At 36.0% G+C, this 24104-nt stretch overlaps 1 protein-coding gene across 4 annotated transcripts; it reads right to left on the minus strand.

Annotated features, from left to right (window-relative positions):
- Window positions 1-6220: 6220 nt before the first annotated feature.
- Window positions 6221-24103, minus strand: LOC136254055 (uncharacterized). Of its 4 annotated transcripts, none has more exons than XM_066046713.1 (19): window positions 24033-24102; window positions 23268-23383; window positions 23149-23217; window positions 22605-22695; window positions 22320-22376; window positions 16938-16971; window positions 16804-16858; window positions 16457-16608; window positions 16020-16075; window positions 13524-13590; window positions 11239-11280; window positions 10783-10897; window positions 9073-9396; window positions 8918-9024; window positions 8573-8664; window positions 7671-7697; window positions 7388-7461; window positions 7171-7332; window positions 6221-6713 (listed from the first exon to the last, which is right to left on the minus strand). In XM_066046713.1, exons 2-19 carry the CDS (start codon window positions 23294-23296, stop codon window positions 6521-6523), a joined length of 1746 nt encoding a protein of 581 aa, XP_065902785.1. In that variant the 5' UTR covers window positions 23297-23383; window positions 24033-24102; the 3' UTR covers window positions 6221-6520. The 4 variants fall into 4 exon arrangements, with proteins under 4 accessions (XP_065902785.1, XP_065902786.1, XP_065902788.1 ...); XM_066046714.1 differs by having other exon boundaries at window positions 23268-23443; window positions 24033-24080; XM_066046716.1 differs by lacking the exon at window positions 23268-23383 and having other exon boundaries at window positions 6223-6713; window positions 23149-23223; window positions 24033-24103.
- Between the last annotated feature and the right edge of the window lies 1 nt (window position 24104).

Genomic DNA, 24104 nt, shown 5'->3' on the forward strand with positions numbered 1-24104 from the left:
AACCACTTAATTAGTTGCGGGCGCCGCGAGACGCCGCATCAAGTCTTAAACATACCTGGAAACAAACTCAATTGTCAATGTTACAGGGTATTCTACATGTACTTCAGTACGTACTATAAGAAATCCCATGAAAACTAAATGATTGAGGTGCTGGAAATTTCCTAGTGCACTAGCTAGGAAATTTCCAGCATTTCAATTACTGCATGGGTTTTCAGTGGCGTAGCTATGTATAGGGGTGGAGCTAGATGGGTCTGTGCAAATTTGGGGTCCTACCAGCAGTGGATTTAGGATTTACCAAAGGGGGCTAACTCAAGGTACTAATCTCTTATGTCCACCCCCTCCAGGAAATTTTTGAAAAATAGATGCTAAAATACTGCAATTTGGAGACATTTCCACATACAAAATAAAATTTGCCTATAAATATTAAATACGTATTGCTCTTTAGCTTAGATAAAGCTCTGCAGCATTTGTTTATGGGTAGGTTCAGACAACCAACACTCTCTCACAACTGCACATGGTGCATGAGAATAATATAACGTATTTGAAACTGAAATATGAATGATAAACAATTGAATCTTTGAGCATTTTCAGTGGCATGTGTATACGTAGCTACAGTCTGTATGTACTTGCATTAAGTATTGCCATATGTAATGACTATACAAGTGGATTAAGTTATTAATAAAGTAGACCAATGTACTTCATTTTATATATAGCTATAGACACATCTTTACGTGCACATGAGATATGGATAAATTCCATTATAGCAGAACCAACTATTATGTATCTGCTGAATGTTCTATTAAGTAGTTTTAGGTGGCTGCTCTATTAGAGTATCTCGATCTTGTAAAGTCTAAAAATGAAGGAAGGAGGAGAGGGCTTTAGCCCCTATAGTCCCTTCCCCCAAGGTAGCCACTGCTTTTCTATTGAACTACGTATACATGCATGTACTTCAGTACTGAAAGAAATAATTCAGTGGCTGAGTGGCATATCTAGACTCTCTGATTTGGTAGGGCACAAGAGCAAAAAAGGTAACTTCCTACTTGCAATGGCAGTCCTCCACCAACTATATAATTATATCACTGTTAAAGTACCCTAAAATTGCTTTCCCCCCTCTAAAATTGTGAGTGACAACTGCACTGCATAGCTATATATAGCTACTTTGATATGGCACACACAGCATCAATAGTGTTCAATTTCAGATAGCTTATTATGTGAAATTTTCTCAGACCAAAACTTACATGACCTTTAAAATGCCCTCAAATTGTGTCTCCATTAGCTTATTTTAGAAAATTCTCTGGATACATGTAACAACTATCAAAACTTACTATATAGTACTGGCCATTCAATATCCACTCAATTCTCAATCTCAGTAGGCTTGCGTCAAATATGCCAGCATAATAAAAAGCATAATATAGGCTGGAGTGTTAATGCTACCATATTAGGTGAAATACTCCCTAATAGAGCAGTCAGTGGAAACTGCAAACTTCAATGGAGCACTTAAATGCATTGTATATAGCTCCTTACATCGATACGAACAGTCACTTTGTGGTGAAATACTCTAATTGAGCATTCACTGATTAAAATCTTCCAAGATAATTATAAGAAATGCTGTTAGCCTAGGAGCATGATGCAAGGATAATGGGAATACTGGAGAGCATAATAGATGAAAAGTTCGAGAAAGCATTTTGGGAAAAATTTTGAGCATTATTGAGTCAGGCCTAATCTCAGAAAGTGCAGTTTTAAAAATTGCTTAAGCCAGTTTGCTTTTAAACATAGCATGCACAACCAGCAAAAATACCCTCGGATTTAATCTCAGAAAGCCCCAATGCCAATCACAAAAAATGAACACTTGCAAGACAGTCTTGACTAATTAACTAGTTTAACAACTATTTTAACTGTTTTATATGGTTGTATATAAACTTCAAGACTTTTCATCTGGTCACCCCAAAATTCCTGAGAAATCCTAGAGTGAACACTGTTTGTGATACTATTCTTATTAAAAATTTCACAGTATTTCTTTTAGAGCCATAATCTAGTGGTGATCGTGTATAGATTCTGTATTTCTTTGATGGTTCTAGTAAGTTGGTTTAACCACCATGGAGGTTTGTTAGTCTCAACTTTTTGATGGCTTTAGGCACATGTTTGTCAACCAGAGACACAACTGTAGACTTTTAAAATATTCCAAATTGTTTCAATGAAGTCATGCTGAGTTTATAGCATCCCAATTGCTGGCATCAAGCTCTTAACATATTGCCGTTAGCGCTACATATACATTCTATTCAATTAATGAAGTGAAAGTAAAAAGTATAGTGTTATCCTTGTCTCTCCTGCATTGACTGTTGATAGCCTTAGTCAACTAATTACATAGTACTGTATATTATAGGGATCACGAAGGTTTGGGCTTTTCTGTCCAAAAATATCACCCTAAACCAGCCTCACAATTATCTTCATTGCACCTTAGCAGTGTTGGTTAGGTAAAACCAATCACAAAGGTCAGTGGCTAAACTATTTTTTACAACTAGCCCTAACTTGAGTCTGGGGGTACACATAGTGCTTGAAGTAAGTAATTTTTGTGCTGTATATTGCAATGATATGATTGTCCAAACAGTTAAAGCAAAGAGAGGGTTTTTGTGACAAAGTGCCATTAATAATTAGTACTACAGTAAAAAGAGGAAAACTGTAGGGATTTTTGACTAACTATAGCAGGGTCTGAACCTCTGGGGCATACTCTCCCATGGAAATTTTTGAAACGTAAGTGTGCCAAGATTGAATCTGGAAGCAATTTTAGTAAAATGTTTGAGATCTGTAAGTGATTTCAAGCTGAAGGGACAAACTTTAAACAAGAACTATGTACATAATTACATATATATGTACATGCAAGCCTCATAGAGGACTGTAAGGAAGAAAATTAAAACTAGTTAGAGTTTAAGGCAATTTTTAATCACAGAGTAGACCATGAAATGGAAAAATATTTGAAAATGGTACTGTGACTGCTCTATTAGAATATCTAGATCCTGACTGTTCTATTAGAGTATATTGATCTTCGCTTGCAAACATTGTACCATAAAAGTTGGGGGCCCTGGCCCCCCATCTCCACCGCCTATGTTATCTCATAATGATACAAGTACTGAAAATATTTCATGTGAGCTGAATAGTCTTTGTACCAAAAGTAGAGCCAGGGGCACAATGGGGCTTGATATATAATTTAGTTCTCATTGGTGTGATTCACTATCAGAAAATGCTTCTGTTATCCTTTCACTGCTCCATTTATATGTCCTACTAGTGTGGGTCCACAGCATTTGTCACTACGTCTGATTTTTCTCTAGGATTGAGCTGTTTACATGGTAAATGATAATGACCATCAAGGGTGGATCCAGACTTATGGAAAGGGGGGTCAAAATGAACTCTGAGATACTACATTGTCTAGTTTGGTAAGGTGAGACAAAAAAAACAAAAGAGGTCACAACCAGCTGAAAATAGCTGCCCACCTCACCAACTACGTATTGATACATAAAAATCCTTACAAAGCTCACTACACACTGCTATAATACTGTGACTGCTCTAATAGAGTATCTCGATCTTGGCATACTAAAAATTTTTGGAGGGGGGTCAACAGCCCCCTTTGACCCCCCCACCTGTATCCGCCTCTGACCATCTACAAATCCTAGCGATTTCTGAATCAGTGGATGCCACTACAATATCTTGTCGAATTCCAATCCCTTCCGTTTGTGTCATGTCTCAACAGTACCAGCACAACTTGATATCCCTTTGGAGCCACCTAAGTACCCAAGATCATTATTATTATTGTGAATGTTAAGTCGTTTTTGTGACTCCATAATCAGTACAATCTTACCTTTTCACAAGAATCACAACATTGTTTCAGGCATAAGGCATCCCATTGTTGGAACGAACTTTCCTCCATGATACCATCACTCATGCATTTGCACTCTATCCAGAAGTATAGAAATCCAATGGGCAAATGGAGGACAACAGTTATAAATGTACACTGTGAGGCAAATAAGCTAGACTTTTGTGCTATATAAGATTAAAATACTCTAATAGAGCAGTCGCTACTCTATAATAGAACAGTCACAGTTCTAATCTCATCAATTCATTATTTTACTGCTTATTGATTTAGTACACTTTGTAAGTGTTATTATTTCAGATAGGCTAACTAATTTTATATGCTTTACACTTTGTTAGCTTAATAGCTATCAAAAATGCTCCCAAAATCAAACCTATAAAGCTAGGTCACTAATTTTAAAAAATGTCTCAAGATATATCCAACTATAGAGTTAGAAAATGTGTGCATGCTAGAATTTCATCCATAGGGGAATTAATACTTTTTATCCTAAAACTTCTAGCCCCCTAAAACAGTATCTCCCACATGGCCACATTTGCCTATGATGGCTGTAGCCATAGTCAATTAAAGTTTATAATGTCATTCAACCAATCATGCTATTAAGAAATTGTACCTGAAGTTTGTACGTTGCTATATCAGACTCATTGTAGAATATCAATGGGGAACAATAACATTATCATGCATATGTTCCTGATGTATAATGCAATGAAGTGTTTATGAATATTATTATGTAAATTGTAGCTCATATTAGAAAACTCTCAATCTGTATGCACATTGCAATTTGATCAGTCTCATGTGTGTTGACAGTGTTACTATGCAGAATGCAAAATTACACTATTCACAACAGTCTTCTTCATAATCCATTACTGGATTAATAAAAAGTACACAAACTAGATGAATAAAAAATGGGAATAGGGATCGCTGAAAAAAGCCATGAAACAAGAAGGGATCGCTGGGGTAGGTGGTAACGTAAACCACAAATCACTATTTTGACTCACTTCAAAATGACAGAGCATGTAACTAAAGATTTATGACAGAGAGTCAAAATAGGGATTTGTGGTTTACATTACCACCCCAGCAATCCCTCTTCTTGTTACGTGACGTGGCTTTTTTCAGCGATCCCTATTCCCATTTTAAAATTTCCAATTTTTTATTCATCTAGTATATATTATTATGGTAGCTATAGTCTTTTTCAGTATCCGCAATGTGCATCTAATAGAGTAATGACATTGATGTTGTGCATCTAATAGGGTAATGACATTGACGTTCACATGTTTTATGCATGTTATAATAATGTGATATAAATAATTCTACATTGGTATGTAATTGGTGATGTCTTTCCAATCATAATAATAGGTAACCATTGCTATAATTATAATTAAAGCTGGAGTTGCATGGGCTCTACCAAAATACAAATTTACTACTATAGTTACACCCTGTAGTACTGTAATCAGCTAGCATTCAAATTTTCATGTACCATAAAAAACTACCAGTACTATAATAATTATAACACCAAGGTGATGGTATATCTATTATGCATATGGAGTGCTTATTATTATACATATGCTTGTACATTCATTGTGGACAATGAGTAAAATTAACAGCCAGACCAATTCAATTTGAACAGTTTGCTATAGTTATTTGAGACCAATTGCAAGCTATTATTGCAGCCAAGCTGTATAAAAAGGTGCAGCCTGCAGCTGGGTGGACAAAGTTGTGAAATTAAAGGTGCATGGTGACCATGAATTAAATCTTATGTGTAACCTGAGGCAAAGCCAAGGTTTTTTTTTAAAGCCACAAAGATATGAGTGAGCAGTATCTGATCTAGAAAAATAATGGTGTGGGTGTATTTTATACAAGTGGATAGATTGACATGAGTAATCGTCAGTTATCATATCTTGCACAAAAATTAATGTAAGCCCAAGCACAATGCTACATGTTGACTCCATCCCTCAACTCGAGATATGCAGATACCTATAATACAGGAGCTCGAGGTCTAATCATTTTAGAGAACCTCTCCTATGCATAGTGATTTTAAAGACCTCATTATCTCCCAAAGATCAATGGATTTTACCATTTTCTAATTATAGGTATGTATTACCCATCCATTCCAATGTGGTCACTCTATCGGTTTTAGTTGTCCAGGAGATGATGACCTGTAACTTAACTTCTTTGTAAATAAGTATACTCTATCACAGTGATCCTCCCATTAACATACTCATTCCAAACAGCAACTTAACAACAGCTCACCCTGCTTAATTCTACTATTATTTTAGTGTATGTATTATAGTATTATAATGTATTATGCAAAGTTGGAATATTATGCAAGTCATCATTTACATAGGTAGCATAGTATTATTTATACATGTTCATCACATGTTCATCACATGTTCATCACATGTTCAACTTAATAAACAGGCATATGCTCACAGCTGGCCATCTGAGAGTTGAATTATGTAGAATGTGCATATATGGTGACTAGCTATTTTATAAATTAATTCAGACACAAAAAGTGCATATATGAACCTACTGTGTAACTTGTGAATCTTGACACTATGGTATGGCACAGCATACACGTTGCAATGATGATACATACGTATGTACATACAATTGCCGTATACTTGTGATTGAATGAATATACACTGCCACATAATTGTACTAGGTTGGAGCACTACTCTTTCTTTGTTTTTCCAGCCTTTTGGGGAAGGAAGCAACTAGTACCATTGTTAACAAAAACCCAAATGAGAACAGAATAAATATCAAATGAAAATCCACTGGAAATCCAATACGTTGAGTTGTGTCTGACAGGGACAAGGAGTAGATGGAACCAAATACCACAGGAGAAAAAGTTCTATATATAAAACAAATTAAATATATGCATATATAACACATAATTACGTAATGCAGGCCTTATGACTATATTTTATGCAGATAGGAGTTGTAAATTAGATATATAATAGCAATGAAAACCGGCATTGTCAAGCGTGCAGCTATACAACACAAACTACATTATGTATTGCTTCGAGCCAAAACATTTTCACAAGTAGCTATAGTGAAGGTTTATTTTGAAAGTCACATTTCCTGGGAACCACAGCATTACACTTACAATTATCTATTAGAAACATACTGAAATATAGATTATTAAAATACCATAATTATGATCTAAATGTGACCAAATATTGGAAAATCAACCATATTATGCATGGGTCTCAATTGGAAACCAGATATCTAGTAAATATTAAGACTTTAATGACATTGTGTTTAAAATACAATTATAATTACGCTCCGAAAATTACTACATGTCATACCTGAACAAGCTTGTCACTGCTATTCCCAGTCCATTGATTGCTCCCAATTTGTCAGGAGTGACTGAGTTACTTACAAACAGTCCTTGGCATATAAAACAGTTGCTAAACGTTGTGCGAATTATCACCATTATCACTATTAAAACTATCCACAGTAGAAAATGGCTGGAAACAACAGTTTAAAATTAACTATACCACAAAGCAGTGTACATACACATACTTTTCACTGATGTAAGTCATTGATGGAAAGAGAACTACTAAGATGATCATGATAGATGCATTGATTTGATAAGTCTATAGAAGTGAATGTGTAGCACATGAGGGTAACTGTATACTTGCTACCTACAAATATACTACCTACACTGTATGTATGCATCCATACATGCAATTCAGTACATTCCATACATACATGTGTTTACTAATGCAGTATGCATGCTCTACATACACAACTGCATGTATATTGTACACATACACACATAAGGTGTATACACAATTACTCTTACCATCAATGTGCCAATTCTCTTATCCATCTGCAAGAGAGCATCAATCACAAAGTGTATACAATACAGCAGGAGGTACAAACCAGTATGTTTCATAGTAATTTAACTGGTTTTGCCAACTGAACAATATTGTATTGTAGCATTTGAGATTATAATAACCAAGTTGATATAAACAGTAGTTTACTACTTCACAAATTTTGCTAATTTGTTTAAGTCTTTTATGACAACATCAACCACATGCATGAAGTGTTTACTATAGGTGACCAGATTTGAGATTACCCGGCTTCCACACACAAAATTGAACTTACCAAAAATGTGTATTATCCTCTATCTTTTCTTCAGAACTGGTGAGTATGGTTTCAAAGCTTTTAACAGACCCTGTGAAAACTATGAGTGAGCAATTCTATGGCCATGGCTTAGTTGGAATGGTGTGTAGTGAGAACTGGAAAACTCACCAGTTGTAGTTTCCTTCATTTTGAAGTGATTTCAATGGAAGGAGGAGCCCAAATTGGACCTCTGAATTCCACTCATCATCTTGCTATGCTTTATGCTCCTATACATTAAGCCCACCCACCACCCCTACTACTACCACCTTTGATGTTATTACCCACATAAAAGCTGCCAAAGCAGGGCATATTTTGGGCATCAGAAAGTTATACACCCACACAAACAAATTTGTGCAAATTTTCTTTGCACAACTATTTTTAGGCACTGTGAAGTTACCATACAATGATCACATATAAGGTTACATATCTACTAATGAAGCTTTGTGCGTCAAAGCTGAGTTTTGTCAAATTCAGTCAAATAGAATCTAAGAATCATTTTACAACACAAATACACGTTACAAAGTGTCCTCTCAGGTTTTTATGCTTGTTTATTAAGCAAATTTTTTAAACCACACTTACAATATTGTATATTGTTAATGACAGTGGGACTGACATTACTCCTGCTATAGCTAGCGTGACTCCTATGTTGTTCAGAGAAAATCCCAATCCTCCTGTAAGATGAACACAGCAGGTAATGTAATACACAATAGTATAGTAGAGAAAGTATTTGGCAGATACAGAAATTATTATGTAGCACTTTTGTATTTACGTAAAGCATACGTACATACAGTATGTCACAAATTGTTAATGCAATACGTATATATGTACGTAACTGGCCATAAATGTACGCACTTAAGGTGTGTTTTAAATGGAAAGTGGCTGGCTGCATTAGATAATTAAAGGTCTATGTATATATGTACATACCTAGTGATCTATCAGTAGAAGACCATAATGAGTAACACTCATCAAATCCAATAGAAAAAAATGAGAATAATCCCATCAAGAACACTGCACCAAATGCCGCCTTGTCTCTGTGTATAAAATGCTGCAAATAGCAACATACAAAGTTACATCCTTACTTTAGTAAATTCAAAAGCACTTGTAAGGCAGAAACTATCTTCTGTTTTAACCTAATTGATTGCTTAACTACCACAGTTTCTCCTTCATCCATTGAAAACACATCCATGATTACCGTATCTTCTTCAATATTATTTTCATCAACCACATCACCACTCAATGGTTCATTTACGGATGTGTTTACTAGTAGTTGGTCTACTACTGGTGGACCGTCATCTGATCCAGCATCATGTTCACAATGGCTGTAGTGTGAGTCTATTATAGTGTCCATCATGGAGATGATAGAGTCATTATCATCAGTTTGTGAGTTACTAGTACATTCCTTGCTATATAAGTGATAGATTAAATAGTGTACATAGATTACGATGCTGTACACAAAGCAAGTCACTGATGACCTGCACTTCATAGAAGAAAACAACAGATAAAAAGTTGAAGTCATGGATATTAACATTTGTTATGACTGATGAACCACTTTACTACTTGTTTGATGATTTCCTTTTCCGTAACATTGTTATGACTGGTGAACACACATACTGCATGAATGCAGCCAGGCTTACTGTTTTTATCTGAACGTGTGCCCCAATTATCAATAGCACAGTGGCCATTTCAGTTCATTTTCAGCTTTGTTCAGTTCGTTACACAGTGCCAGGGGCGTCAAAGTAAAAGTGAAAGTGGTAAGGCTCAATCCAAAGGCAGCTAGTCTATGGGGTCTGGTGGGATGCTCCCCCAAGTAAATTTCACATTTTGAAATGCTATTTTGGTGGAAATTTTGGGCTGTAGTAGACACCGCATGTGTGCAAGGTGCTAGCTACCTCCATGATACTAGCTACGTACCTCCAAAAAGACCTCCATGATACTGTTTAAATCATAAACAATTAAGATATAAACTGTAAGGAATGTTTCCACAAAGAAAACAAAGCCAAAGCTAAATGCTAAATATAATGGTAAATATTTTTAGCTATATCTGTTATGACAGAAGTAGACATAAAGCTGTTTTGGGAGAAAGACAGGTTAGATAAGTGTTGTTTCTATCAGTTGTTGCCATTTGATAACTGCTAAGTAGCTATTGCATGTTCACTACATTTAGTTTTGGCTTGAAAGTTTTTTTTTTTTCACTGAACCAAAAAGTGGTGGCTTTGGCCTCACTGGTCGCACCTACTCTGATGCCCTTGCACAATGAAGAATACTACAAGAAGGACCTCTGCAATTGATCCAGTCACATTGGAAAACTCGGGTTAGCTACAAATGTAGAAAAGCCACCATGTAGTGGCACTACTGTGAATTAATAACTTCCCTGTTAGCAATGATAAATGGGACACAAAGGAGGACACAGGTACTCTAAGTCCATGAAACGTGTATTGTATGTACTGAGGTATGCCAAAAGGCACCTGTTGGGCTGAAGCTACAGTATGTCAAACAGTGAAAACATTAAGCTTGTAGCTTTAGCCTTTGAGTTGCACTTGTCTGAATACACATTTAGTCAGGCAGTCAGTTAGTAGAAAGTTCCATCAAAAATTGTAGCAATCTATTGGAAGCATTTCAGGTCATACCAATGGTATTTATGGGCTTTGTTATACCTTCCGAGGTGCCATGAAGGTATTATGAGGTTAGCTGTTGTCAATACCTTTTGGTGAAAAGGTGCAAATTAACCTTAATGATACATAATATACTGTATAATTATACATGTATATGTACGTAATTACATAGCTTACCCTGTACATTCAGGTTTGTCAGGTAGAAAACAACCAGTCACAATAACTCCTATTAAACACAACAGTGCTGCAAACATACTGGGCAGGCAATAAGGGAATTTTTCCAAAAAGGAATCTGCAAATAAAAAAGGAACAGAGCAAGAAAGTTTTATAAATGATTTTTATGAGCATAACATTCCCCATACAAAAGTTACATACAATAGGTGCACTAAGTTGTTAATATGGTGAATTATTACCCTTGATACTATGTGCATACTATGTGTTAAAAATACATAGCATATCATAGCTGAATATCAATTGTACAGCATACATTATCCATGGAATTTTTACATTTAAAGATATGTTTCTAAACATATACATATAGCATCATGTAAGAGAAAGTGTAGTACTGCAGAGAATACGCAGCTTATAACAGGATGTAAGCATACAACCTGTTCTAAATATAATATTGCTTACTTGGAGGTAAGTTGTATTGTCCTAGAGGATCAGCTAACACACCTATGGATATATGTATAGTGTGTACCAAATGTTACTACATTATGTATATACTATAAGGATATACTTATATAAAGGAGGACGCTAACTGTTTCTATCTGCATACACACAACTATTAAAAATGATTACAGTGGATCCTCACTTATCCGAATCTCAGTTATCTGAATACCTCGATTATCCAAATGCCAAATGTGACTGTTCTATTAGAGTATTTTGCCATCAGTGTGCATTCTATTAGAGTAAATGACTGTTCCATTAGAGTAGTTGAATGAAGCTGTATAGAAATCAATGGGCTTCAGTTATCCAAACAATTTCACTTATCTGAATACTTATAAGAACAAAGCAGTTCGGATAACTGAGGATCCACTGTATTGCTAAAAGTTAACTAGCGAATGTGCACAACGGTTCTGTGTTGTCAATGATTATACTCTTACGTTCTCTATACATAAGAGTTTAGTAGTCCCCTAGCAATTGGTGTTAAATAGTAGTCCCCCAGCAATTGGTGTTAAATTGGAGCTGATATTTGCTGTTTTGGTATCAATAGGTATCAGTCATTAAGCTACTCTGAAACCACTGGTGCCTAATATCATAATCATACCGTGTAACCTCTAAAATCTGATGCTCATTGGTATAAGAAAATTGTGTCAAATTAGTAAGGTTGTTGGATTATTGAGGTAGTATTACATAGGAAATGTCCTTTTGGTATACAAAACAATGTCATATTATGGAGGTACGTATGCATTTTGGATTACAGAGGTGTTGGGATTAGAGTTCAGCGTATAAATCCTAAATTTGGATGGAGCTGGAAATACGTAGTGTTGAAGACATGCATGTATTTCTAGCACATATTGTGTAATTTTGTCAAGTTCAGCAATTTATCACATTAATTTTGCATCAAGATATTCCAATAAAACAGTCACTACCTAACAAAATAATAATTATAACAATAACACATATGATTAACTCAAAAGGTCAACTATACAGTACAACTAAATGCAGATATTAATAATTAAGTATATACTTGTAAAGCAGTAATCAGTATCAGGTATCTGCATTGTCGAAATGCACATAATGTATGCGGGGTATTGGCATTGGATTGAATTCCTGATATTTCACTGTATCAATGGAACACAAGTCTTAAAAAGGTCCACTGAAATGGAAAATTCACTTACCATTTTATTGAATAAATAGGTTGTTTGTATCATGCAATACACAAAAACAACTTTTAAATAATTCAATAATGTTATTGTATTAATGTTCAGGTGCAGTACTAAGCTCTCCTTTTCAACTTCATAATGTTCCAAGATTACTTGAACGTTCTGCTGGAAACCAATAGTAGAGTTGTTTTGTAGTTGCCTAACTTAGCCTGTACTGTAGTCGGCTTCACACTATCGAAGCTCACTGGCTTCATTATGCTTCACTGCAAGAAAGTTTAGTTTGTTTATTTACAAAGTTGTTTCATTGAATATGTCAGTGTTGATTGAAGAATGCTATCAGAATCATTTAATGAAAAAAAGTACCATGAAACAAACAGTAGTATCAATGTTAGAATAATGTTGTATGATTAACTGCAGGCTGAGATTCAGCCAGTACATCAATAGCAAAATTTAGTGCAGACTACCTCCCATACAGGTAGTGTATTTGTAGCTAGCTATCTTGCTATTATTTACTGTCTCACTATGGCTGTTGACTATCTACTTGCTAGCTATTATCAGATTTGACAAAGCTCCACTTGGTCATAGCTACTCAACTTTCAACATCACCATACTTGACGATCTTGCTAGATACAGTACCTTACTCTTGCTTGATCTTGTTCCCACTTAAATGGTTACAATGCTATGAACACTGACAATAAAATATGGCAAATTTTAATTTGGTCATTTTGTAAGTGTCCACCAAATCCCCAATTTTAGCTCCATGCCAAAATTCTTGCTCATATGGTAGTACATAACAAAAAATGTACTACTGCATATTTGCTAAATAGAAACAGGGACCAATCAACAAGGTTGTTTATTCTACGCTGGAAATCAATTAATGGCAAGGATGGCCCAACTGCAGCAAAGGGTAAACATGTAATGTAGGATGTTACGTAGTTACTGAGATGATAACTAACTAGATTTTTGCTCATATCTTGATCTGGTACTGTACTAGTACAAGTAAGTTTGACTTTTAAGTTCACAATGGCATTATTTTATCATGTTTATAAGACTGAGTATATATACTATACGTAACCACATCTATCAAACCTGATGCTGCTGGTCCCAACACTAAAGCAGAGTTAAATGCAGTAGAAATTAGTGACATTCCAAAACCCTAAATGGTAAACCAGCATTTTAGGATTAATAATACAACATGATATAGAGGGAGAGTATCAAACTGCACTGTACGCTGTAAAAATGAGCTTGTAAAGTCCTATGGCATTGTTCAAACAACTCGGTGATTTGTGTTAATTGGTGACTAACTGTAAGTGCAGTGGTGTGCATGTATGCAAACCTGTGAAGAAACTGAAGCTAATAAGTAAAAGAACAGTGTACACAGAAAAATGTAGCTGTAAATGAGAAGCCATGTAATTGGCTACACAATTTGCTACCACATCGTACTTCACTGCATTCATAAATTACACTTTGCTAATATTTCGTGCAGAGAATCTTGGTACAAAGAGAAAGGCTTACTGCCTTGGACGAATCCAGTTCCCATGTGCCTATAGTACCCTGAATCGTCATGAATATCAATCTCGCACATAATGTCTCCATTCAAGATTTCATCAAGGTTGCCATCCCTGTCTTGATAGCTTTGCAACACACTTAAATGGATAGAGTTTCAGTCATTGCAATTCCACCTATACGTACTTTGAACTAGTAACATGTTAAAGCTGGTCTGGACAATCAACAGAAGGTATAGGTTTATGCTCAAAGACAAAGGTCTGCTGGTTGTTTTACGGGCTCATTTTTCACAGCCTGTAGTGTAGTTCATGCAGTGGAACCAACCTATTTCACATAAGGAGTACTAAAATTGGTATACGTACAGTATTGCACAACTGAGATTATATAGTAAGTTTCAGTTTGATGTCATGCGATCAGTATAGAAATTAATGACACCTTGAAAGATGTGGTGTTTAGTTTTAAAGAAACATTTAGGAATATTTACACACAAGAAAAGTTGCAAACTACTTATAATTTGATGTAACATACATAGATAGTGTTTGTTTGTGAGTACTCAATTGTTAACAGGATATAGGGACTACCTGAACCCTACAAATATATAATCAAAACTGTCCTACTATTAGTAGATTAATACTTTCGGCACCAAATGAGCATGTGCACTGATGGTCAGTTTATGGAGAATTTAATCAACATACACAATGTCTGGCTCAAGCTGTCCTACTAGAAGAAAACATTAGGGATCAAAGAATCAAAAAGTAGTGAAACAAGGGAATAGTAAAAAAAGTAGCAAAATAAGAGAGGTTGCCTATACCTGAAGAACATTTAATCCCTATACTGTATTTCAGAATTACTAAATTCTGAAAGTCTATTAGTACCTGCAGGTATAGGAAACCTCTCTTGTTTCGCTATGTTTTACTATTCCTTTGTTCCACTGCCTTTTTAAATTTCTATTTTTTCTTCTACTTGTTTGTGTAACATGACTAATGAACCCGCCCATACCACATTAAAAGATAGAATGGCACCAGGCATGCCATTACATTAATTTTGCATTTGAGCAGTGCCCGAACAATCAATTTAATGAAAAGTACAGTGACCACTACGTTTCGTCTTCATCTGTGTTCCATGAAGAAGTGTCTCTGTAACCACTAGAGACAATATGGATAATAAGCTTAATAGCTGCCACCACAACCACATATCATGCTATTGCAAATCAGTACCTTGCATTGGGAAGCGATAAAGCCTGGAACACGGAAAAACGGAACAGCGGAATAATCGAATAATCGAAAATTACATTCTAAACGTTATACTATTATTTATGCTCTCTATAGCATTTATATACACTCCTTACCTCACAGCAACTCTGCCGAGAACACTATCGCGATAGCAGAACACTAGAGGAGATCCTCAGGGCATTCATTAACTAGAATACAAACACATCTATTCACCCTAGAACAAACTAACCAACTTTCTAATACATTTTAATGCACAATCGCTGCAAAACTATAGGTTCTCTCTGCTATTCTTGCCATAAACTAGCTGTTCACATGATCAACTGCCCAAATTTATTAGAGGCGTGTTGTACAAAGCAACAGGAATTTAAAGTAGTGTTTGACTTTAGAATTTATTTAAACACGTTTGGAGATGTATATCTAACAGAGTTAAGAAAGGTTAGCTATTACTCCACTGCAGATTTCTGGGGTGGAGTGCGCTTGTCACTAATAAATTCGGGCAGTTACTCGTGTGCATCAAACAGTGAAAAAATCAAGCCAGTAGCCCTACGTATGCAATGTAAAGTTATGCTTGACTGAAAGCATCGACTGGTCAGTTAGTAGAAAATTCAGTTAAATAGAAAATTTTAAAATTCCATAGAAACTTGTTGGGAGGATTTGGGATTGCTCTGAAGGAGTTTTTGGGCTTGGTTAAGCTTAACCAATATCGCCAAGCAGTTTTGAAGAAAAACTGAGGGTGTTTTCAGGTGATTTTAAAGGGCAAGAAAGCCCAGAACACCATGATCCCTAATGTACAGTATTACCACACTATATCATAGAATCACAACAATCATACGTACAATTTACTTGCCTTATTTACATCATCAGAATGTTCATACACAATAGCTCTACAATTGCCAACAACTCCTACAGAATGGAATTGAACAATATATATATATACTACAAACTTAAGGAGAATCCTCAATTTAATTATCAAGTGTTTTTGCCTTAGAAATTGATAGTGATGCACCAATGCTGATTATATTTAGTATCAGTTATATTTTAGAGGCGTCAGGCTTGTTTGGTGGGAGGAAACTTTGGCAAATTTGCTGCAACAGGATTTTTGGTGAGGAAAAGTTTGGTATTTTTGTTAGTAGCTAATATAGATTTGTAATGGACAAACAATTGGTGGATTTAAGTTTGGAGAAACACTGCTTACTCACCAAATCTGCCAAACTTTCCTCCTACCAAACGTTCCGGCTATACAGTATCTGATTAGCAAATATCATGTTTTACATTTACAATTACCATTGGATAGTCCAGTAAGAACTCTGAAGATAACAGCCATATAAAAGTTGACACTGAATCCAAAGAAGAATGATGAGAATGCCATACATATTCCACTGTACATCAGGATGGTCTTCTTGCTACGAGCATCAGCTACCCAACCCCAGAAGTAACTGGAATGAAGCACAATGAGAATAATAGGTGGCCCACACAAGACAACTTTTACATTTCATCCCAATAGTTTAGATGTTCTTAGGCAAACCATACTATTTTCTTAGTAAATTCCATCATGACTTGATTTGCAGCAACATAATTATAGTTTATGCATGCCCGTACAGTAGATGCATTGCAATGTTAGTTTATAGTACCTTCCGCAAAATCTGCCAAAGTACATCGAAGAAGCCAGGAATCCAGCATATCGTCCTACATAAGTAAAACTTGAAGTGCACAAACCATCGAAACTAGCACATAAACAAAAATACTTTTCTCTATTACAACGTACCAATATTTCTGTCTTCAATATCAGGGAGTAAAAACTACAATGTAATGAAGTAATATTTACAAGATATAGGTATATACATAGCTATGTGCTAGAGATCACTCAATTGTACCAAGCCTTAATTTAGCTAAAAGATTGTGCTGTATAGCAGTTTGGCAGATATCTAGAATTAATTTAAGTTAATTCTGCTTGAATCCATGTAAGAGGAGCCTATAACATTTACATTGTTTGTTCATTAAGTCAAGCCAAAGCACCAGGAGAGCTCCAGTCAGGGTCGTGGGTAATGGCATAGATTATATATTCATTACCCGGGTTATGAAACATAGCGGTGTACCCCAGTAGTAACCGTACATTCCAAAATTCTAATCTGTGTTGTTAATTATTTCTATGCATTCCACATTCTAATTCAGTGATAAGGCAAAACTGTTTATTCTACTTTGTTGTTGTTCGTTTAAAAGTGAGTTTAAGTAAGAAAAAGACCGTGTTGCTGAAAAGAAGCAGTCAATTTGGTCTTGTTTTGATGTTTCTATGCAATTTGTAAGAAAGTGATGGGCAGCAGCTACAACCTATTTTAGTGTATATACCAATTTCATTGCATTATTGTCTCTGTTTAGACTGTTTGACGCTTTTCTACAGTAAAGGACTCATGTAAGATTTGTATTACCTGGTTAGTTTATCAATTTCATACTGGGATGTCAGGTTGTGGATGGTTGTTTGCAAGAGTTACCATTGGCAATAAGAAATTTTTTGTACCTGCCAAGCTAAACTACTGCAACTATTTCAGTACTTTTGTTTTGCAAAGTAGTCTACTGTTATTAAAGTTTTACATGAGTGATATAATGAAGTGCCACATAATTTGTGATGGTTTCCATGACACACAGAATTCACTATTTTTTTAGGGCTCATTCAATGGTACCACACATTACCTACAAGTACTGATGCTGGTTAAACAGATAGAATTTTATTGGACTGTACTGCATTCCAACACAGGAAGGAAAGTTATTTACTAATATCCAGATTACAATGAGAACAGAGCTGATCTACGAAACAGTGAGATCAACCGCATATTTGGAACACCTTAGAAGCACAAGAGGCAGATGGTTTAACAAAGACAGTCAACAAACAATGTCAAGGAATTTGTAGCCGAACCTGAATGAATCAAGTGACCTAAATATATATTGAAGCAGTAAAAATATTTCGGTAAAAGGGGGTGTGCTGGTGCGAATAAGACCATGGACTAGTTTCCTAGTTATTCGGGTGCTTGTAGTATCCTAGTACAGTTGTGTTGAAGTTGTATAGCACAACCTTGTCAAACAATAATGGTGATAATACTGTACAGGTCATTCACAAATGGTGGTCTCCACTTCCTACCTGATGATAGTTTTAAAATCTATATCATACCTAGCCACTATACTAGCTTGTGTTTTTTCATTTAGCTGTAAACCATGCAGCAGTAAAAATACTGAAATTGTAGCACATCATTGCAACATAAAATCTTGTACAGAAATGTTAATAACTTATGCTGTAGTATTATAGGTATGTGCTACAAATTTATGTTGTTGCCCAGGCCGTGCTCTGAAGTTGCATTCATAATTGGTCAGACTCAGCTACAAGATGTGCCAAACCGTCTGTGTAGTGTATACATTCAATTTTTCTGTAACAAGATGCAATATATCCACTGGTCTCCACTGGTGAGTAACTATAGTCCAGATGTGCTATACCAAGGCCAGGTGGTTGTCACATGAGAATCAGGATTTGATGCAATTCTGAGCAAATTTTTTGGCAAACTCTCCTACATTCATGCCTGTCATACATCTGCTCAGGAAGGTAGTATCATGGAAGTCCGGTACATAGCAGTGTCATCAATTAACTGCAGATCCGTCAGATCGCCTTGTTCAGAGATCTTGCTAGTGACTACTGGCACTTCACCCTTCTGAATTGTTAGAGAAGACGCTTAACTCCAGTTAGACTGCAAATACACAATTTAACTTAACGATTTTATACACTAGCTCACCTTCAGATACTTCTTTTAGCCAGTCTTTTACGTTCTTCCCATTACATGCGCGTTACTATAGTACATTCCAATTAAGTGCATTAACAACGTGGAATGTCAGGAGCGAAGTACTCCATTTCATAACCCAGGTAACGGATATATAATCTATAGCAAAGGGTAGGATGAAGGGTAGACTAAGATCTTTTCCAATACAGTATGCATATTATGTGCATTACATCAACTATGGTAAGGGCTCAAAACCAACTAAAATCAGAGGAAATTTTTAGTACAGATTCACAGAGCTGTACAGCCAGATAAAATCCATACCCAGGTTGGAGCCCCAGACATCAGATTGTTTGTATTACCATGCAGAGCCTGGAAAAGTAGCTAGTGTTGTCTTTGATAGACTATTTATGTAGATTTTTGTCTCTGATGAATAATGATTACTGTGTGTTCTGTCACTGTACTAAAAGACTGGTTTTCTCAGAAATGATTGTAATATTGCTGTTATAATTTTAAAATGATGGACCTCAATTATACACTGCAAATAAAATTTCTACAGCGTTTTTATTTCTTTCATCACTTATTTGTATAGATGTCAACTATGCCTCCAATATAGTTTCACTTGCTGCCAAAGTTGTAAGCTGTTAAAGATGAAAGGCTACAATTGACAGTGCACAAACTATTCGGCAATTTTGTCGGAATCTGATGGTAGGATAGATATATTCCTGCACTATATTATGCAATTCATGTCCCAATATTTGAATGCCCCAATCTGTTTCACTTTTAGTTTGAATGGAAAAATGTATCTGCAGTTAGGACAGTTTCAAACAAACCGCCATGCAACACCATTTTAAAAATGAATAATAAAATACGGGTAGGCTTGAGCCAATTATGCTTGCCTATTACACTTTCAAGCAGTGCTCAAAAGTCCATGCTCAAAATTATGCTCTTGAGTTGGCTGTTTTATTAGAGTATATCAGCTTTTACTAACTACTATATTAGAGTAAATAACTGTTCTATTAGAGTATCCTGATCTTATTTCCACAAAGTGTGAATAATCAGCCAAGAATTGAATTGAGCTAAAATATACAGGACTACAACAGGGGCATAGGTAGGGGGGCTCGGATGGTTTGGGTGAACTCCCCTTTTCAGTGGCAAAGAAATTTAAATTAAAAATCGCATTAAACTTTCAGCCTTGGAACTCTCCAGTAGGTATACCCACGCTGTCGCGGCCCCCTGAGAATCAAATCATACTAAAGGTGAATCATTAATGAAGATACGAAGCAAGACTATAGGTGGTTGTATACATATCTGGTGGAAACGGCAGAGATCTCATTTTGAAAATGGTCATTATGGTGGAGATTAGTTATAGGGCAGCAGTTGCAGTAATCGTGATATACACGTGTCAGGTTAGAATATGGTATTGAATACGATAACTGTGAATGTCTGTTTAGTTCAATGTTTGGTTCCATGAGGTGAGCATGTGATGTCTCGAATGTATTAGAGTACAAGCCAGTCTAGTGACAAGTTGAGAGAAGAGCCAAGAATGATGTTAAAGTTTGTTCTCTGAATAACGCTTTTCCAACAAAAGGAGCTCAGGAGTGGATTCCAGAGAAGGGCAGTGTGCTAAGTTGGGAATCGGTATGCTATCCTGCAGTGAAGATTAGTTAATAGTGCTCGCAAGCTGCATAAACAGCAGTGTAGGTTTCAGCTAGATAGATGCACACAAAGCTAATGTTACTGCCTAAGGGCAGATTTTGTGTATACATAATTTTCATCTAGGAACTAGCTGTCAGAGTTGGGTTTGTTACCCTAAAAATGTAACTAGTTACATATTACTCATTACTTTTATGTGATGTAGTGCACTACATTTACATATTACTTACTGAAAAAAGTAACGAGTTACATATTACTCGCTACTCTGAGGGCTGTAGCTAGTAATAATATTACATATTACATTCGTTCGTTACAAACTATAAAGTAAGTCCAACCTTCTAAATACAAGCTACCAACCTACAACTACAAGTGACACGAGCACACACGAGTGAGACACGTGTTTCTCTGGTGTAGTTCAGCCACAAATACATACTTTGTTGTAGTATCTTGGCCTCAAGGGCACTCCCCATACACTATCATTCTTTGTCCATGCCTATAACGCTATCTCCAGTCTTGTCTGGACCCAAAATGCAATCAATCACGTGCCTGGATACAATGAGCCTTAAAAGGAAGTAACGCATTACATTTGTTACAATTTCTGGATGTAATATCCATTATATATTACAACAGCATGTAACGCGTTATATTAATAGTTACTTCAAAAGTAATAATATTACGTAACACGTTAAAATTGTAAAGCGTTACTCCAACTCTGCTGGCTGTAGGGGGGAATTTCCCAGATATTCCACTTCCAAATTTGAAACCCCTTCCAAAATTTCCTGACTACACCCTTGTATAAGCTTCAGAGAGTTGCACATCTCATGCCATACGTACTTAAACGGGTATGCTACTCAAAACTTGGCTTGCAAGGCACTGTACAGAATAAAAGAAGCATATACACAAAAGGCTTTGTGTACACATTTTATACCAATTGTGTATCTTAACCATTAGTTCCAGTTTGGAAAAGAGCGTGTGTATAATAAACACATGGTATCTATAGCAATATTTAAAATCGCTGATATACCTCACTGAAAAATATGCACACCATACCACTTCACACATCTCAAATGTTAAAGTTTATATGTGACTGGATTTGACAAAACCCGGCTTCGACACACAAAGTTTCGCTAGGAGATATGGCGATTTTAAGTAATCATTGTGTAGTAACGTCCCAGTGCCTACAGCTATGCAAACAAAATTTGCACCAATTATTCTAGCTATCACTGTGTGGGTGTATAAGTTTCTGATACCCAAAATATGCCATGTTTTGGGCAGCTTTTTTCGAGTGGGTAATGATATCACAGATGGTGGTAATAGGGGCGGTGGGTGGGCTTAAAATAGGAGTATAAAATGGAGCAAGAAGACAAATGGAATCCAGATGCCAAGCTTGGGCCCTCCATAGCCCTCCATGGCCCTCAAATCACGCCAAATAGATTGAGAACACCACTGGTGAGCTCTCTGTGAAGTCCCAGCTCACTACACACCACTACAACAAAGCCATGACCATTTAATGGCACCAATCCTCCACTCGTGGCTTTGACATGCAGGGTCAGAAGAAAGCTGCTGCAGAAACCAGACTTGCCAGTCCTGAAGGAAATACAGAGTGGAATATGATAGTGTATTAGACCAGCAATCCATTTCTGGTAAAAAGCATAAGTTTGATTTTGTGTGTGTGGAAGCCGGGTTATATGAAATCCGGTCACATATGTATGTGCTACATACATAGTTCATACCTTAACCATGAATGGCAGATATGGGTATATCAGTGTTATTGATAGTGAACCAGACATCTATAGATTGACAATGAAAATAATACAGTAAAATCTCACAAAAGACTATTCAACAGCAATTTAAAGAAGGAACATTACAAAAACATTACATGTAGACACACACAACAGACTGCACATTATACACATTTACTACACTATATACAGGAACACACACACACACACACACACACACACACACACACACACACACACACACACACACACGCACTTAGTCTAGTAGACACTCACCATTATAGTAAACAAAGCAACATACACTTTCACCATATGCTTTGTGATGTGATGATGTCTCAAAAAGGAGTGAAGTCTTTGTTTTACCATTCTGCATGTGAGGCGTAAAGTATGATTGCATGAGGTAATTATACTGGCTCTGAAGATATGGCACATGGCTTCACTATTGTATATTCACATAAAAGTCAACTCAATAATTCTTACGCAGTTTTTAGTACTGTATAGAAGGGATCATGAGGGTTTGCACCAAAAAGACGTTTGACCAGAATTCAGGACATTATAATTGTTTGCGCTACAGCAATTTAAAAGCTACAGTATATTACTATAGCTATAGACTATAAATATTATTGTAACAGCTACTGTTGTACAGATGTCATATGTATACTATTATTTTAAGAGTTCATAACATTGGAGCTCTCCACTATTGTTAACTGTTGATTATACAATATAATTACTGTATCATTAAGATGAACATATTATAGGACATGCAGCTATGCAATTACACTGATCAAAGCTTGTTACAATAACATTCATTGGTACATACCTAATGAGTTCTAGAGCCCGATATGCTGGAACACATGTATTTAATCCAGTGACAGTATCAGTGACATTTCTAGAGCTGACAATAGATATACACGGAACAAAACATAAATGTTGCCGTACCTTTTAAAATAATTAGTATACAATGACATTTCAGGTGCTTAATGCTTTAAACTTGGTGAATAAACAATGCTTGCAACATTATCTGGAGACTTTTCTGACCATAATTTCACTGGAGCCTGAATAAAGGTAGAGAGCAGTGCTTCCTGTCACGCCATAGAGGTGATCACCTATAGTGTCTACAGCATGGTGCTCTGCGATTATTTTCAATTAATGTTAGGGCCTTATAATTACTGTAGTCAGTGTTCACATTTGTTTACATTAATGTCAAAGTAATGACAAGTGGAGGCATAGGCCCTTTTTAAGAATAAAGTAGTGATGAAATCTAAAACTGCTAAAACTTAATGTACAATGGGTAACAACCAAATACTCTAATAGAACATTCAAACCAACTTCAAATTAACTAGGCTCATAACAGTCATCTTCTTCTGTCAGCCTGATATATATCTAGTTTGGCAGTTCATTGGAAATAACAGGGCGTGGCTACACCGGCTCTGTAAAGTTATCGTCAGCTGTGCTGAACTTCTCTTAATAGTTTACACACAAACAGCTGTTGGTATTGTGACACAACGACCTACTGTACTGTAATCCAGAGCAATACAATAAAAATAACTTCGAAGCCAACGCTGGGTAGTAGGCAGATAGTCTCAGTAGTACCATAGTCCCAAGAGTCGGGTAATTACAGTAGGTGTTTGTATACCAGTAGTCTCAAACGTTTTATTACATACATTTCTTTTACTTAAGTGAACCATATAAACATTCACGTACCAGTTTCAGGGTGAGCTAGTAGGAGAGACAGTCAAGTGAAAATATTAGGTTACAGCTAGATTAACACGGGCG

This window comes from Dysidea avara, chromosome 4 (assembly GCF_963678975.1).
Source record: "Dysidea avara chromosome 4, odDysAvar1.4, whole genome shotgun sequence".
NCBI lineage: Eukaryota > Metazoa > Porifera > Demospongiae > Dictyoceratida > Dysideidae > Dysidea > Dysidea avara.

What these genes read in the sequence shown, in the direction of transcription:
- LOC136254055 (XM_066046713.1), bottom strand. Translation starts at nt 23,296, where the DNA reads ATGTCATTGTATACTAATTATTTTAAAAG. An exon ending in ATCTGCCATTCATGGTTAAG is followed by an intron (nt 16,972 to 22,319) that starts GTATGAACTATG and finishes ATTACATTGTAG; the next exon opens with TTTTTACTCCCTGATATTGA. An exon ending in TATTGAAGACAGAAATATTG is followed by an intron (nt 16,859 to 16,937) that starts GTACGTTGTAAT and finishes TTACTTATGTAG; the next exon opens with GACGATATGCTGGATTCCTG.